Below are 14,422 nucleotides of genomic sequence, written 5' to 3'. Positions count from 1 at the left end.
CAACTCACACTGGACCTCAAGTCTACCGCACAGCAGGAGCTGGGGACCCTCGGAGAGTGAGTTTCCCCACAGCACCGACTCCTGATTCAGCAGTGATCCTCAGCCCTCTAGAGAACGCGGGTGGAGGGTTATTCCCTGCATGTGCCCTGAAGGGAAAGATGGAGCCTGAGGTGCACATTCTGGTTACTCTAGGATTCAGCAGTGAGGAGAGAAAAGAGCAGAGAAAGACACCTACTTTCAACAGAAAAGATCCATCATGGACAGACCACACATGGCTCACTATACTCCACGCATGTGAAACACAAGCAGGAAGAGAAACACACCGTGGGAGTCCAAGAATAAGGAGGGCACACTGGCTTGCTCCTCCCTTGCCCTCACTAGTGCCCACTGCAAAGGGAAACCCTGTGAGTCCTTGGCCCCGAATGCTGCTCCTCCCGAGGCCTCCCCTCTGAGCCTAGCTAGTCAAGGGAGCAACGAGAGCGATCGATGCTCTGCATTTGGGAAGCACACACCTCCAAGGCTGGGAGTTCTTCACCCACAGGAGGCTGAGAAACTGCTAGAACAAAGAGTCCTGGGCCTAGGAACTCCCCTCTCCCGCCTCTAGAAGCATCCAAGGAGTAGGCAGCTTAGCTTACCTTGGTTATATGTTCTTCCTCCAGGTCCTCCTCATCATCATCATCCACTCTAAGAGACAGACAAACACGGAGGTGAGTTTTCACACAGCACACGGAGGACAACCAGATACCAAAAGCACTGGAATGTGCTCTGGCCGCTCTGACAAGCAGGAGGGCAGCCCTTTATTCAGACATCAACAGGGCCGAGGGGCAAGCCCGGAATACAACACAGACATGTCCCCCAGGAACCGCCAAACCCTGCTCCTCAGGACACCCACCTCAGGTCTGCGGAACCCAGAAAACACAGACTAATGGAAGACGGGACCAGAGAGCCTAAAGCCACTTCACACGCTCGAAGCCTAGATGTGCTCTCTGATGTCAGCCTCCCAGGCTTCCTCGGCACCCACAGGCCACTCTGCCATAAAATGGAGAACCTCCCCTCTGTTACCTCGGGGGCCTTTAACTCTTCCCTCTATCTGCTGCTCCCTCATAAACACTGATGCCTCTTCCCTGTCCTCCTGGGGTGTGGCTGGGGCTTTGCCCTGCCCCACCTGCTATGGTGACACCCCATCTCCAAGTGAGTTCCTCTTAGTGTGCCTCCTGTCGTGTGTACAAGCCAAGAACACCTCTTGTTTCTGCTGTGCCCCTGACCTGGCTACAAGAATCCTGGGCCCATTTCCCGAGTGAAGCGAGCACTCCGCCTGGCGGAACAAGCAAGATGTTGGTTCTGACCACAGCTTCGGTCTGCCCTCCCAGAGCAAAGGACCCATTGCACCAGGGCCAGGAAAGGAGATTCAGTCAACACTACCCAGCTCCACAGAGACACAAGGTCTCTTACATGAACATGCTAACTTAATCGAGTATCATACAGAATTTTAAAAAAAGAGGGGCTGGAGAGATGACTCAGAGGTTAAGAGCACTGGCTGCTCTTCCAGAGGTCCTGAGTTCAATTCCCAGCAACCACATGGTGGCTCACAACCATCTGTAATGAGATCTGGTGCCCTCTTCTGGCCTGCAGGCATACATGCAGGCAGAACACTATACAAAATAAATAAATAAATAAATAAATAAATAAATAAATAAATGTAAGTAAATAAAGACTATATCTCAAAAAATACAAGCAAGCAAAATCAAAATCCTTTAGAAAAAAAAAGGAAAGAAAGGTTTTCCTTCCAAGTCATGTTTTTTAATGCCATGCCTTGGGGTTTGTAGAGACTAAACTGGAGGGCTAACTTCACAATCAGTAAGGAACTGTCATCAGTTTTGTGAAAAGTTTGAATCTATATGGCTCATACAAGTGGGGCAGTTAGCAGGATCTGGGTAAGAGATTAAAAAAACTGCTTTTACTTTTTCCTCAGAATCTCACTACGTACCCCAGGCTGATTTTTTTTGTTTTGTTTTGTTTGTTTTTCAAGACAGGTTTCTCCACATAGCCCTGGCTGTCCTGGAACTCACTCTGTAGACCAGGTTGGCCTCAAACTCAGAGATCTGCTGCCTCTGCCTCCGAGTGCTGAGATTTGTGTGCCACCACCACCCAGCACAACCTTAAGCCTCGTATCTTCCCACCTCATACACTCAACTTCTGTGATAACAAGCATATGCCACAATGCCCAGGTAAGAGCAAACCCTCTGTAGATGGGATCGGTGTGTCCACAGAGGACCTGCTGCCCGAGTCAGGCCGTAGGAAGCCGAGGACCCACGGTCCGTGTCCAGCCATAGGAAGCTGGAGGACCCGCGGTCCTTGTCCAGCCGTAGGAAGCCGAGGACCCGTGGTCCATGTCCAGCCGTAGGAAGCTGGAGGACCCGCGGTCCTTGTCCAGCCAGAGGAAGCTGAGGACCCGCGGTCCTTGTCCAGCCGGAGGAAGCTGGAGGACCCGTGGTCCTTGTCCAGCCGGAGGAAGCTGGAGGACCCGCAGTCCTTGTCCAGGCTGTAGGACTAGAGTGGGCTCTGAAGGAAGTGAAGACATCTGCCTCGGGAGGAGAGAAGGGCGTTTTGAACATTCGAAAACCCTCAGAGAAGACAAAACAGCTGCCTCACTGGTGTCTGGCAAAGGGTGGCTGTAAGTCAAACAGGTGCGTTGCATAGGGACTATAAAGAGCCTGGATTCATCCCTTATGAATTCTCGCGTGTTCACTAGAAACAATCAGTCCATGTGACAACCAGTGTCCACCAGAGCACGGCACATATGGGACCTGCCACGGCCTTTACAGGAGAGCAATAAAGCTGCCTTAATCCTCGTGCCATTAGAAACAGCCATGAACTTTAATGCTTTTTTTAAGGACCTTCCTGGTACTGGAAATGGAACGTCTCTCTCTGGCTCAGTTAATCCCTCTGCAGCCTCCTGCTGTAATGACTGACATCCATAAAGTACGCACGGGGCTCTGAGGCTTAGAGAAACTTGTACCTGCTCCAACCTTGGGTCTTCTCTCTCTTCCTTCATCTCTCTGTTCTGACACTTGGGGTTCCCCTCGAGCACACACTGTCCCCACTTCCAGCCCAATGAGCTTATGGGTCCCTCATCAGAGCCCTCACGGCCCAGGTTTCCTAAGCCTCTGTCTTAACACACTGGCATGTGTGTTAAGACATCCCCTCTGGCATGTCTCCACACACTACTGCACGGCTTGTCTGCAGCGAACACACTGGTTTCAAACTGGCGCTGTGTGCTTACTGAGCACCCACCTCCCAGCCCTGAAATGCTGCTCATGGACAGAGTTACACCCCGCCCATCTCAACTGACTACTCAGAGTCCCACAGAACACTCCCCGCGCAGATCCCCAGCTAGGGGAGTTCTGTTCTGTTCCCCTAATGGCCACGCCACATCCACCTATGGTCACTGTGCCTACTCAGGGTGTGACTACGAGCTGTAGCACCTGGACCAGGACTCCCTCCACGAGAATTAAGGTGTGAATGAGAAAGGAGGATCTGGAAAGGCTCTGTGAGCTGCGGAAGTGACCAAGTCCCTCCCATCGAGGTTTCCTGACTCACCCCCAAGTGAAGCTCATAAAATAGGAACCTACCTGCCCATCTGGACCAGAAGCCTAAAACAGTGGCCAAGTTTGAGTCAGGAACTCCTTGACAGTTAGGACCTTGCGCTCCACACATGCTGAGGTTTAGTGGTGGGGAATATGGGAACTAGAGCCAGGTGGCCTAGGTCCAGGCCTAGCTCTCCCCTCCACTGATAAGCCCACAGCAATGGCCAAGACATGGCACTTGACCAATCCACAGCCTCCAGGATTCCACCACTGAGCTACCACGGGGAAAACTATCTCAACATATACAGAGTAAAGGCCAGCCATGGTTGTCACCAGCATTTATGGACTCCAATAAAAGCCGGAATAGAGTGAAGGGCAGCCGGCTATCAGGCCCTCTCGTCAGGTGGCCTGAGGGCAGAGCTGCACCCGCAGGGCTGTAGACTGACTGGAGCGGAGGTCTCACCCGCTGGCTCTTCTCTCCTCATCACTCTCGTACTCTGCCAGAAGCAGTTCCTCCTCCCCGCACTCCAGCTGCTCCAGGCGTTCCGGCCCGGTCCCCTCAGCCAGCATCTCCCTGCTGAGGCGCAGGAGAGTCTCGGTTTCCTCTTCCTCCTTCTTCTGGGTAGGAACAACGACAAAAAGAAGTCTCAGCACTGGGGGCCCCCACTGACTCCCTGACAGAGTCCTCACCAAGGACAGGGCACCCAGACTGACCCCATCACACGAGCCTCCCTACCCGACTCAAGAATGCCTCTTCCAGACTCAAGTTCTCCACCACTTAAGATCCCTAGCTATTGGCCAAGGGAGCAGGGACTGGAGTCTGCCACTCTGGTCCCTCACCTCCACCGCAGGCAGCGTCCAGCTGCCTCACATGCCACAGCCCTCCAGATGCTCACCATGCGCTTCGCTGCAAACTTGAGCCTTCTTCCATCCTGGCCGACCTGCTGCAGACGCTCTTCCCGCTTCCTCCTCTTCACTTGCTCCTCCTAAAGGACAGGGACAGCAGAGAGACTCCTGAGGGGGGTGTTGCTAGAGTTTTCCGCCTTGCCCACAGTCAGGACAAATCTCTGTCACCCGCCAGTCTCACAGCCGCTCAGACCCAACCAAGTAAACACAAAGACTTATATTGCTTACAAACTGTATGGCCGTGGCAGGCTTCTTGCTAACTGTTCTTTTATCTTAAATTAGTCCATTTCCATAAATCTATACCTTGCCACGTGGCTGGTGGCTTCCCGGTGACTTCACATGCTGCTGGTCATGGCGGCGGCTGCAGTCAGTCCTTCTGCCTTCCTGTCCTTTTATTTCTCCTCTCTGTTAGTCCCACCTATCCTTCCTGCCTAGCCACAGCCGATCAGGTTTTATTTATTGATCAATCAGAACAACTTGACATACAGACCATCCCCCAGCACAGCCAAGTGCAGACCATCTCAGACACCTGCACTCAGGCCCATGGTCCTAATCATCCTCTATGCAGACCTGCTGGGTAACGCCACAAAGAACCCAAGAAGGGCTCCCACAGGACATACAGAACATCCCACAGCAGGGGGGTCACCCCGGGGCCTTCTCAGCCAGGAGTCTACTAGGGGCCTTCTTGCCCTTGCCTCACACACCTCCCCACACCACCACCACCACCACCACCACCACCACACACACACACACACACACACACACACACACACACACACACACACACACGCTCCATCTCTGCAGGTCTGGCCCCACTGCTCAGTGCAAAAGAACTACATCCTCTTTCTCTGGGGCATACAAAAGTCATGCTTCAACCGAGTCCCTCGCCGAGTGAGCCATAAATGGGAAAGGTCTGCCCGCATCGGAAAGAGACAGCGATAGCCACACAAGTTCACAGAAGGGTTGGAAGGCGCCACCAAAACAAAGGATATGGGATTCCTCAACTTGTAATAAATTGAAAATAATCAGGGAAAGCTGTGTCCCGGGTCGCTCCCCTCTCTCAGCCCCTCAGAGCTCACCTTCAGCCTCTCCACCAGATCCCTTTCTTCTTTCTTCTGAACAAATTCGGTGACCCAGTCAGGTTCTCCGCCAGGCCTCGGGGTGTCAGAGGGCTCTTGGCAAGAGGAGGAAGATGGGAGCGAGTTCTGCCCACCACACGTGGGGCCAGTCCCGGGTGCAAGGAGACGAGCCTCTGCCTGTAATCTCTTCTGTTCAAAGTCACGGAGCCAGGAGAGGGCCCCACAAATGAGACTTAAGGACTTGCCCTGCAGGAAGAAAGATGACCTCAGACAAGGCCAGCAGCAAAGCTTCCCGGAAGGACAGCTTCCCCAGTTAACAGTAAGAAGCTGTACTTCTAAGCATGAGGATGCTCTGAGACCATCTAGAAAGGAAACGAGTTAGTAGCAGAGTCCACAGAAGCAGGCAAGGGGGTGTAAAACCTGGTCCAAGAAGCAGTAACGAGCAGCTTTGAAACCACATAGCTCCACGTTCCAAAAGAATTCAAGTGTTTTCTCAACTTACAAACACTGCAAGTTAATATAACTAAACAATGGTGGAAAAAATTCACTAATAGCCAAGAAATACAAAGCATGAAATCCATCTGGGCGGTGGTGGCGCACGCCTTTAATCCCAGCACTCTGGGAGGCAGAGGCAGGTGGATCTCTGTGAGTTCCAGGCCAGCCTAGGCTACAGAGTGAATTCCAGGAAAGGTGCCAAAGCTACACAGAGAAACCCTGTCTTGAAAAAAACAAAAACAAAAACAAAAACAAAGCATGAAATCCCAAATTCTTGCCAAGGCCACATTCGACTCTAACTTTAAGGCAACTGAAGTCCAGACTCAACATAATCAGTCACACTCATCCCTACTATTGAAGACGACTGCTGTCCACAACACTGTTCTTGACTAAGGTCAGTTTTCCATGGTCCCTTTCACAGGCTGACATGCATCCCCTGTGCTGAACTCTAACTCCAGTATCTCAGGATGTGAACTTCCTGGAAACGGAATCACGGTGGGTCCAATTAGTTAACATGAGGCTCTTAGGTGGGTCCTAATTCTTACAAGGACTGGGAACCTTATGAAAAAGGGAGGGGCATTCAGATGGAGACACCCACAGAAGAAAGGCACCATGAAGAAACACAGGAAGAAGATGGCATCTACAAGCCAAGGAGTGAGCCTGGACACCCTTCCCACATAGCCCTCAGAATGAACCAAACCTGGTACTATGTTGATTCCAGATCTTGAAACTCCAGAACTGTAAGATGCTGGATTTCTGCTGTACACCCAATCTGTGGTACGCTATACTATGAAGTCCCAGGAAAGGGACACAGTTCTAGGGAGGCGTCTCCCAGGCTGCTGCTCCTAGGATCCATTTGGGTTTCAGATGAATCTTTAGAGCTAGCCTTCTGTCTACTGATCCCTCTGCCTACTTAGTCCAGGGTGGCTGAGAGTCTGCAGACCAGGGTTCTAGACCTACCTGCCCTGGGAGGTACATAGACTCCTCGCCTGCAATCCTGGATGAAACAGTAACTCATCTTACTAGCTCTGGGACTCTGAGCTGACTCTCAAAGCTCATTTCCATATATATGCAAAACTGGGACAGAAAACAGTAAGATCCACTCATGGAGCCCACACAAGCATTAGGATAGTGAATACACAGAAAGCAGAATACAAAAAAAAAAAAAAAAAAATACCTGGCAGTTAAGTAAGAAATGGGGTACTTGCTACTTTTAAATAATGATGGAATATCACTATCTGGAGATGTGGAATCTATCAGCTTTCATTAATATTTTGAATGGTTCTTGGCAGGATGACCCTTCTGAGGAATAGACAGATCACACAACTTAAAGAACACCCCATTGCACTGTTTCCGCTTCCAGAAAACACTAAATGGAAAGAAATCCAAGCAGCACTCCTCCAGAAGAGCCTGGGGGGGAAGGGGGTCATGTGCTGACTGTGGAAAAGAAAAACTGTCTTCAGATGTTGTTGGGCAAGACAGGTAAGACACCAGCGTGCAACAATGGTCCAGGGACAGAGCCCCTATAAACTTCACTAAAAAGGGAGCAGCAGTTCCTAAGGGTACACCCCAAATCACCTTCCAAAGTTAACAGCGTGCACTCTAACACAATCACCGATGGTAACTAAAGCCCTGCAGGCTTAGGTATTGTAAGAAGGTCATAAAAATTGCAGACTGAGAGGACTGGTTTGTCTCAAGTAATGTAAAACAGAAATAAAAAATAATATTAATAATAATAATAATAATAGTAATAATAATGGTACTAAAAGAGGTTGACTGGAACTTGTTAAAAAGCTGCAGATCCAGTCGGACTGTGGTGGCGCACGCCTTTAATCCCAGCACTTGGGAGGCAGAGGCAGGTGGATCTCAGTGAGTTCCAGGCCAGCCTGGTCTACAGAGTGAGTTCCAATACAGCAAGTACTCACAGAGAAACCCTGTTTCAAAAAAACCAAAACCAAAACCCTGCAAATCCAAATGCTCTCCTAAGCCATAGAGCAACCTTCACAAGGCACTCAGAAAATGTTCCCACTCACCATACAGAGCAGCAGTTCTCTCAACCTTCCTAATGCTGCGACCCTTTAATACAGTTCCTCATGTGTGGTGACCCCAACTATAAAGTTATTCTTGTTGCTACTTCACAACTGTAATTTTGCTGCTGTTATGAATTACAATGTAAAAATTATCTGATATGCAGGATAGCTGATATGCAACCCCTGTGAAAGGGCCATTTTTTTTACTCCCCAAAGGGGTCACGACCTACAAGTTGAGAACCACTGGTAGAAAAGGAATGAAAAGGAACAACGGAGTATCCCAGAAGACATATTTTCTGTCCCAGAATCCTGGGTGTCAATTCTAGAGATGTACTTCTGCACACTTATAAGGATGGGGATAATTCACTGTCTTTTATTTGTTCGTTCAGAAAACTCATGTGAAGAGCCTCCTGTAGGCCAACCTTGCCAAGCTCCACAGATACCAGGCACGCAGTTAACAGGGACCAAAGGTTTTTGTATCTGTGAGGTTGAAGCCTAGAGTTTGAGAATCTTCACACCATCACATAGTACTCACCGCGCAAGGTAACACACCAGAATGCCGGAAAGAAGCTGGGGATCACTAGCCACAGCCCTTTCAGTCTCCACAGCCCACCTCAATTACATCGCTCACTCAATCTGGGTCAGGAAGGAAAACAGAGGGTCCCTCGGTGGGCTCCTAACAACACTCAGGAACCTATATCCTACACTCTAAAACAGTACGCCGAACCTAGAGAAAAGCCACAGCCATGTTTATGTCCCTCAACATCAAGGCAGAAGTGTGCCAGAGAAACCCCAAAGCATTGGTGCTACGGTGTCCACTGCAATTTTAAAGTCTCAGCTGCCTTTAGCCTGATTTTCCCCAGACTGCGGTGCTGTGCTTAACAGTTTAATAGCGGAAGTCAGTACTATGCAGAAAGATAAACTGACGACTCCTGTGCCCGGTTTCTTCTCAAGGAAGGCAATGTCTGCACAGAACTGTCAAGGAAAGCAAGGCTACCTCCAAGTTGTCTTAGTGGCTGACACTCCCTCATCCCTCACACTCACTGTGCCAGTTGGGCTCTCAAAGATCCCAATCTTGCCAGCCTCCAGAACCTTGTAGAGCTCCGCCATGAAGTCCTTCTGGATAGGATAGGGTGGGAAGGGAAAAGGGAAATGGATGCCACCGACCTCCTGGCTTTCGTCAGCCATTGCCCTAGAATTTAAAAAAAAAAAAAAAAAAAAAAGTAAGAGAAATCTACTACCTTGCTCATGAACCATGAATTGGCTTGAAATCTTTAGCCCAAAGCAGTTTTCTCACTTGTCACAGAATTCCCCTCTCAGCTGTATATTTTCTGGCAAGCAGAGACGACATCCTGTCCATTTATATCGTACATTCCATCTCATGATGCTGGTCAGACATTATTATTGCAGCGTCCAGCTCAGGAAAGCCCTAACGTGAGCCTCTCACGCTGCTACCGGATACCCTTCCAGTGCCTCCACAAAAGCAGAGCGCTTTCACGCCAAGGTGAGCATTCGGCTCAAAGCTGCCCCTGTGATTCCTTCCTTCTCAGGCACCCTTCTCCAAGAACTCTGTGATGGGGCACTCCCACGCCCCAGCTGCCTCACTTGCTCCTGCCACCGAGGCCCTTAGAACTAAGGAAGAGAAATGGCACAGAGGCCAGGCTCCTTCAGACAGTTCACATCCACAGCCTCCTTCCTGCACCAGACAGCTCACATCTGCTTTTCTACAGCCTAACCTCTAGTGAGACACAGGCAGCGCCACCTACTGGTTTTCTGGCCACAAGACGTAAGAGCTTTCTGGGGCTCAATGGTAGACAGCTTACTGGCAGCTAGCGGGAGCCTGGGGGTTGACCCCTAAGATCCCTAAAAAAAAGTTGTTGGGTGCCAGACTGGAAGGACGCTTTTCACGGCCACTAATCTCTGACTGGGATGGCTTCCCGATACTAAGGCCACAGGATTCCTCTCCCCCTGCCAGGTCAAGGGCTCTCAGCTCCACGTGTGTTTATTTCTGTCTCTTCTGAAACTGTACTTTCCTCTACCATCTCTTTGTCATCTGGAGGTCACACTCACCTACAACTCTCTTTTTTTTTTTTTTTTTTTTTTTTTTTTTTTTTTTTTTGGTTTTTCGAGACAGGGTTTCTCTGTGTAGCTTTGCGCCTTTCCTGGAGCTCACTTGGTAGCCCAGGCTGGCCTTGAACTCACAGAGATCCGCCTGGCTCTGCCTCCCGAGTGCTGGGATTAAAGGCGTGCGCCACCAACGCCCGGCTCACCTACAACTCTCTTGAGAGTTAACCGGACAGGTCCATCTCTTCTAAGTCCAAATATTAATAACCCTAAGACCCAGTTTATTATTAATAAATTGAAAGCTTTTTTTTTTTTTACTTCAGTATCCTAAATGAAAGTGAGAGCTGTCAATCTATTTATAAGGAAAAGCAGTTACCAATATGTTCTTCCAATTATAGTTAGGGGTAGAAAAATGACTACCCAGGTGGAGAAATTACCAAAACAAAAGAACAAAAACAAAAATCCAAACAACAAACTAAGACAATTCAATAATAAAAAGAGCTATGTAACTGAAAAACCATTAAAACATGAAGGGAAGGAGAAGAAAAGTAACCAAAGGGAGCTGGAAAGATGGCTCAGCGGTTAAGAGCACTGGCTGCTCTTCCAGAGGGGCCCAGGTTCAATTCCCAGCACCCACATGGCAGCTCACAACTGTCTCTAACTCCAGTTCCAGGGATCCAGACATACATGCGAGCAAAATACCCATACACATAAAATGATAAAATAAAAATAACTTTAAAGAGGTAACCAACAAATTCTGAGCATCTGGCATGTGTTAAACATTCTGCAGCCTCCTCAGTTCTCTTTGTTGTTGTTGTTTTGTTTTGTTTTTAATCTCACTTAACCTATCTCCAACATCATAACAAAACATGGATGCTGGATGCTGATGCTACAGAAATTAAGTAACTGCTAGCTGGCTCTCTAGCAGCCCTGATCTTAATCTCCAACAGAAAGCTGTCGGGGGTGTTAAGGAAAAGAAACATTAGTTAACTCCAAGAAGAGAAGCACGGATTTAACCCGGGTCCATAGAGCTCTGCTTCGGTCTGAAGGACCCCCGCTCCATTATGAGGACATGGGGCTTTGGGCCAATAAAATGCCCCCCCCCCCAATAACTTAGCCTAAGAAACGCCATTCTGAAGGAATCAGAAAAACAGGAGTTCACAGCCGTAGCCAGCCACCCGGCCTTGACAGAGATAACTATGGCCAGCCATCCAGCCTTGAGAGAGATAACTGTGGTCGGCGGCCTTGGGAGAAAAACAGTTGAGTCGAATCAGGATATTTTATGGCTGGCCCCCTGGCCTTGAGGAATAAGCAGCTGGCCTGGGCAAGGCCAAATTAGCCACACACATACGACCCCAAGTTCACCCTGGCCTTCTTTGAAACAACCAATAGGGACCCTGTAACTATGCTTCTTGCTTCTGTAACCGCGCCTCTGCCCCTGGGATCCCATAAAAAGTCCCCCTTGCCCTAGGAAAGCGTGCAAGTCCTCCAAGAGACTTCGCCCCAGGTACCTGGTCTAAATAAACCCTCTTGCTTTTGCATCTGATCTGTGGTTTCGGTGTGTTCCTTGGGTTTGGGGTCTCTCCCGGAGGAAGATCTCCCTTGGGGGTCTTTCAGGTCAAGCTTACCTAAGTACAACAGAACTAGGAAGACTAAAAAGGCGATTCCCTGGAATGGTGCACATGGAGGTGAAGAGTGCCACTGTCTGGGAAAACTAAACATACAGGCGCAGGCGAGCCTGGATTTCAGGGCAGTGTGGGAACTATGTATTTATTATTGACTCCCACTTCCATTACCAATGTGGTAGATTTACATACATCCGATCTTCCTTCCTGAGCCCTAAAAAACAGCAGGACAGCAGAGCACTTAACAGTATGGGCCGGGCCCCGGGGCAGATTGCCAAAATGGATCTCAGGTTAATAATTATCAATAACACCTGCGTCTTCATGTTTAACAGAGGTGGTAATGGTGCACACCTGACGTTCACTAAATGAAATAATTCCCTGGGGGAAAAATCGCTTAATACAGCTTTCCTAAATTTTAGAACTCAACACACTACATTCAACTTGAAGGCGCCGCTATCCCCGGGCTGCCCCTCGCATTGGTTCTCGGCCAGTCAATCACGCGCTGTCTCCACCCACCCATCCCTCACTTCCGGCCGTTCCGCGCGCTCCGCTCACTCCGCCCCTTGGCTCTCGCTGGCACCCTTCGTTTGCGTCTCCGCTCGAGCCTGACTTTTCTCGCTTCGCTTCCTTCGCCCTCAGCTCTGCCCCCACCCAGCACCGAACTCACCTCAGCCGCAGGACGGTCTCGCCAAGGCGAGCAAGCGGCGGCTGCATTCGGAGGAGCGTCCGCCCGCAGGAAAACCCGCCGCGCGGACACGCCCCCCCGCGCCACTGCGCCTGCGCACTTCAGATCACCGGCGGGCTGTGAGCCTGGGTTTGAAGGGTGTGTGAGCGTCCTCCGATATTGGGATCGAGCCTTGATCTAACCTCCGACATTAGATTTTTGGCCTCACCAGTTATCGTTGTTAAATAAGACTTTTCTGGAAGAATGTTAAACGTTAAAATAAATTTATCAGCGGTATAAAGCCTGAAGAGGTTGGTTTTTGTTTTTGTTTGATGTAGTACTTCATGCATCTATTTATGAATTTTTCCTCCTTAATGTAGATAGTGAATCTGTTTCGCAGTACTGTAGGTACAAAGTTGTACTACGGTGAATTCGTTAGAGTTGGATAATGAGAGATAAAGAATTGCCAGGCTCTGAGGAACAATCTGTCGAGATTTGGTTTTCTGTCACTAAAAAAGCACACACAGCACAGAAGGCATAGCAATCGGTCCTTATTAACCTCTCTGTTTACTGCATAAAGGACACTGGACATGACCCACTTGCAGAGGCTGTGGCTAGAAATCCTAACCACAGCCTCAAGCTTGGGTCCCTTCTCCCTTTTCTTTCCCAAGAGACACAAGAATGACTCGTTCTCTGCCCTTTCGTGCCCGCTGTATAAGGAGCTAGGCAGCAGCTGCACTCAATCCTTCTGGGGTCTGCCAGCCTTTAATTAACTATGCTGGTTTTGTTCTCACCTACTCATAGGCATCAAAGGCTCAAGGCAAAGCCTGCAGTAACTAACCCTCATGGATGGACTGCACTCTGTCTTGGTTACCTCGTATCCAGACCCTTGTCTGTGGGATGGGCTGGGGATAGTGCGGGGCTTTTCAGAAGTTGTTCTCACAGTTTAGTCTGTTACAAATAGCTGCATTAGGATCAAGGATATGTAAAAAAGCCGGGTAGTGGTGGCTCATGACCTTTAATCCCAGCACTCAGGAGGCAGAAGCAGGTGGATCTCTGTGAGTTCGAGGCCAGCCTGGGCTACAGAATGAGTTCCAGGAAAGGCACAAAGCTACACAGAGAAACCCTGTCTCAAAAAACAAACAAAAACAAACAAAAAAAAAAAAAGTAAGTAGGCATCAGCGTTTTTTCATGTGTTCCTTAGGGAAGGGGAGGTTTCGTGGGAATGAGAGCCAGACATGCTCATACTGGCTTGGTCTTCTCAGACCCCAGTCCTTCCTCTTCTCTGGCTGTCTCGTGTGTACAAGCCCTCTAGGATGCAGGACCTCACCATCTTAACCCTACCATCCTTTTTAACCCTACAGTCTCTTGACGCTGCATCAAACAGGCTTCATCGTCATTCATTTTACACACAGGTCTAGCGGCTAGGATTGGTTTAACAAAGTAATCCCAGCAATCAGGAGGTGACAGAGAGTCGTCCCACCGTCTTGACTGGTTTGGATAAGTGTCCCCCCAAAGGTCTGATGTGGTGTGGAAAATATAGCAAGGACTGTGAGGGGGCTTCATGATGCAGGCTCTTGGGGGTAACAGTACCCTCAGGCTCCTACTGTCTCCAGCCTGTGTAGCATGAATCTTAGAAGTTCTTATTAATAAAATCAAACCTGAGGCCAGTTATTGGGGTGAAAGCTGGAAGATCAGAGAAGCAGAACAAGCCACAGCTACCTCATCCTGTCAGTTCCTCAGCTGATCCTGTTTCCTCAGACTGGAAGCCTCTGAGTCCTCATCCAGAATGGGTCTCAGCTGAACTGTAGCTCAAAAGCCTAAAAGCTTAACCAGCCAAATGCTTCCAGTTTCTGGTCTCCACGCCTTATATATCTTCTGTTTTTGCCATCACTCCCTGGGATTAAAGGCCTGAGCCACCATGCCTGGCTGTTTCCAATATGGCCTTGAACTCAGAGATCCAGAGGGATTT

The 14,422-nt window shown here is 49.4% G+C and overlaps 1 protein-coding gene across 8 annotated transcripts in view; it reads right to left on the bottom strand.

The window, feature by feature from the left end:
* The window catches only part of Ddx11 (DEAD/H-box helicase 11), a 117,739-nt gene extending 105,181 nt beyond the window's left edge, over positions 1–12,558 (bottom strand). For 5 of the 8 annotated variants that reach the window (XR_013043999.1, XR_013044000.1, XM_076549777.1 and 2 more), the window contains exons 1-6: positions 12,454–12,555; positions 9,142–9,289; positions 5,573–5,818; positions 4,484–4,573; positions 4,051–4,205; positions 636–684 (exon numbers count right to left, since the gene is read on the bottom strand). Coding sequence is in view for 6 of the 8 variants with exons in the window: in XM_076549777.1 (XP_076405892.1) it covers positions 636–684; positions 4,051–4,205; positions 4,484–4,573; positions 5,573–5,818; positions 9,142–9,289; positions 12,454–12,500 (735 nt within the window). In the remaining 2 variants the exon portion in view is untranslated. Of the gene's footprint in view, positions 1–635; positions 685–4,050; positions 4,206–4,483; positions 4,574–5,572; positions 5,819–9,141; positions 9,290–12,453 lie in introns of all 8 variants that reach the window. The other 3 variants (XM_076549776.1, XM_076549778.1, XM_076549781.1) reach the window with 3 other exon arrangements.
* Positions 12,559–14,422: the final 1,864 nt, after the last annotated feature.

This window comes from Peromyscus maniculatus, chromosome 13 (assembly GCF_049852395.1).
Source record: "Peromyscus maniculatus bairdii isolate BWxNUB_F1_BW_parent chromosome 13, HU_Pman_BW_mat_3.1, whole genome shotgun sequence".
Lineage (NCBI taxonomy): Eukaryota > Metazoa > Chordata > Mammalia > Rodentia > Cricetidae > Peromyscus > Peromyscus maniculatus.
The sequence above is the reverse complement of the archived record's forward strand: the minus strand, read 5'-3'. Positions and strand labels throughout refer to the sequence as shown.